The sequence below is a fragment of the Microtus ochrogaster genome, chromosome 16 (assembly GCF_000317375.1).
Source record: "Microtus ochrogaster isolate Prairie Vole_2 chromosome 16, MicOch1.0, whole genome shotgun sequence".
Lineage (NCBI taxonomy): Eukaryota > Metazoa > Chordata > Mammalia > Rodentia > Cricetidae > Microtus > Microtus ochrogaster.
Window position 1 is genome coordinate 21,035,773 of NC_022018.1, and position 2,731 is coordinate 21,038,503.

The 2,731-nt window shown below is 42.3% G+C and overlaps 1 protein-coding gene across 3 annotated transcripts in view; it reads left to right on the forward strand.

The window, feature by feature from the left end:
- The window catches only part of Dclre1c (DNA cross-link repair 1C), a 34,977-nt gene that overhangs the window by 8,687 nt on the left and 23,559 nt on the right, over positions 1-2,731 (forward strand). For 2 of the 3 annotated variants that reach the window (XM_026783038.1, XM_005354840.3), the window contains exons 5-6: positions 2,004-2,059; positions 2,592-2,693. In XM_026783038.1, the coding sequence (XP_026638839.1) occupies positions 2,004-2,059; positions 2,592-2,693 (158 nt within the window). The remainder of the gene's footprint in view (positions 1-2,003; positions 2,060-2,591; positions 2,694-2,731) is intronic. The other variant, XM_026783039.1, reaches the window with a different exon arrangement.

Here is a 2,731-nt window from a genome sequence, read left to right on the forward strand (position 1 = left end):
CACTGTGGGGTGGGTTCTCTCACTGTGGGGTGGGTTCTCACACTGTGGGGTGGAGTCTCTCACTGTGGGGTGGGTTCTCTCACTATGGGCTGGAGTTCTCTCACAGTAGCCTGGTATTCTCTCTTTGTGGAGTCTTAGCTATTATTTCTCACACAGGGAGAAGTAAAAGTTCCCCCTTAAGGGCACTAATCTGTTTTCTGGGGTTAACTTCAAGAACTAATCACCTGTCAAAAGCTTCTTAGTCAAATTCCCAGGGGTCACTGTTTGAACCCCCAGCTTCAGGGAATGGAGACATTCAGTCATAGATTGTTAGAATTATTTCAAACATTAAAAGGACTAAACATGGTATATATTTTTTTTTAAATTTTTGCCAAATCTCTCTCTCTCTCTCTCTCTCTCCATGTTTATGACAAGAATGTTATTTGTTAATAGTACACAATGTTGTCATATTTATTGTTTCTTATATCTGGAATATAAAATAGTGGTTTGTTAATATTTTTGAAGCAAACTCAAGTACAATGGCTATCTTCTTTTTTAATAATTTTTTTATTTATAAATAAAGTCTCTGCCCAAGTGATAAAGTTTACTTTTCAGCCTTAAATTTAGAGCTAGTACTTCATGGATGTATTGTTTAATAGTAAATAAGACTGTAGGCCTTAAAACAAAGCAAAGCCCAATCTAAATGACACCAAGGGCTAGGGGGATTTGCCTGTTTTCTGGCAGCCAAGTTAGTATTTGCTCTGTAGTCTGTTATAACATCATCATGTGTGGCTCCGCAGTGTGGAACTCAGGAGGTGACCATTTAGATGCTAGAACATAGGGTGTATTCTTCATCAATTTCATCCTGGTAGAGCCAGGTTTGGGTAGCAGGGGGGACAAGGAGGGAAGGAGAGGGAGAGAATAAGGGAAGGAGAGCAAGCCTGAATTTTTGCAAGTGTGACCTGGGAGGGATGTTGTCATTGGCCTTGCCACCTGCAGATGCTTCCTCCAAGCCCAGCACTGAGCACTGGGCAGGCTCTTGTTGGGGTCTTGCTGTGCCACTTGTCTGTGCTGTGCCACTTACATGCCTTGTCTGTGACCTGGCTTTTGTGCAGTGTGTCCCCAGCCCCATCCTGGAGACCCCCTTTGAAAGGGGCCTACAGGATGAGTACTGTGAGAAGAGGCTGAGCAATTATTACTGAGCAGTGAACCATTGCAGACAGAGCTCTGCCCGCTCCTCTTGAGAGCTGGGGAGTCAGTGGTGCCCAGCAGGCTCTGTCTTAAAAGGACAATGCCACGTACAATGTGATGAGCTGGGACCGGGCTGCACCCACTCCTTTTTTCTGTTAATAATAGCATTATTACAGTATTCATCAACACACAATTCACCCCCTTGAAGACCTGATAGCTCTAATGCATTCACAGAACTATCCGTACACCACTGTAGTCAATTTTAGAATATTTTCACCACTCAGAAACCCTGTGCCTGTTACAGCCACTCCCATCCCTTCCTGTCACAGCTCCTGGTGGCTGTTGTTTTCCTTTCTATCTTTTTGGACTTGCCTATCTGTGGAATTATTATGCATCATGGGACTTCTTTCTCTGAGCATTTTTCAATAGGCATCCCTGTATGTGGATGGCATGCATATATAGAATCTTATCTTTATGGCTAAATAGTATCCCATGGTGTGGACAAACCTCATGCTGTTTATCCATTCATCCGTTGCTAGGCATTATGAAGTGTTTCCACTTTGGGGCTGGTATGAGTGTTTATGCAATGAATGTCCATGCACAGATTTTTTCTTGCCACCATTCTTTTGTGTGTGTACCTAGAAAAGGAACCGAGTCCTGTCATAGCTCTGTGTAAGGGAGTGGACAAGTCCACTTCTTCCACAGTTTGAAGAGTGAGAGACTGAAAGAGGCGACGCTATGAATTATGAATTAGGCTGCTCCTCATGATGACTTTTGTACTATTTTTGTACTATTGTTTTCTTTTCTTTTTTCTTTTTTTTTCTTTTTTTTAGAAGGAAGAGGTTGTTGTGACTCTCTTACCAGCTGGTCACTGCCCAGGATCAGTTATGTAAGGGGCCCCTCTGTTCCCATTTCTTCTTATATAAGTATGTATTATGTTTGTAGAGATAACTTTTTAGCATTTAAAGGGTAGTATGTGTACAGAGATAGATTTCCTTTTTCTGGCAGTGTCTTCATCTTTCCTTCAGAATTGAGCTTGGGAAACCGAGATGAAGACCCATGCAATGTGGCTTTCTTGGTGTACATGCCTTAAATTGGGATTTCCTCTGTGTCTCAGCTCTGTCGTATAACGGGAAGTTTCTCTCTCTGGAATGCAATGATTTGAGTGTATATTAGGAAGTGCTAGAATATTCCAGGCCACGCCTAGGACAGATTCAGTAATATTCCCATCCTGTTTGATCGTATTTTGTCGTATTTATTTTTGCTCCTCATGGGGAAAAGTGCTAGTCACCAGGACTTAGCACTGCCAAAATTCTAACACTACCTTGTAAGGCATATGTTTGGCAGGAGGCCTTTGCTGCCATTTTAGCTTTCTTAGGACTTTGTGATTTGGAAGTTACTGAGATACATTTATTTTTCAGGTTTTTATTCCAGGGCAGTAATGGAACTGTCTTATACACAGGAGACTTCAGACTGGCAAAAGGAGAAGCTTCTAGAATGGAGCTTCTGCACTCTGGGGGCAGGTAGAGGACCTTCTATAATTCTTGTCTGTGCAGGTTGA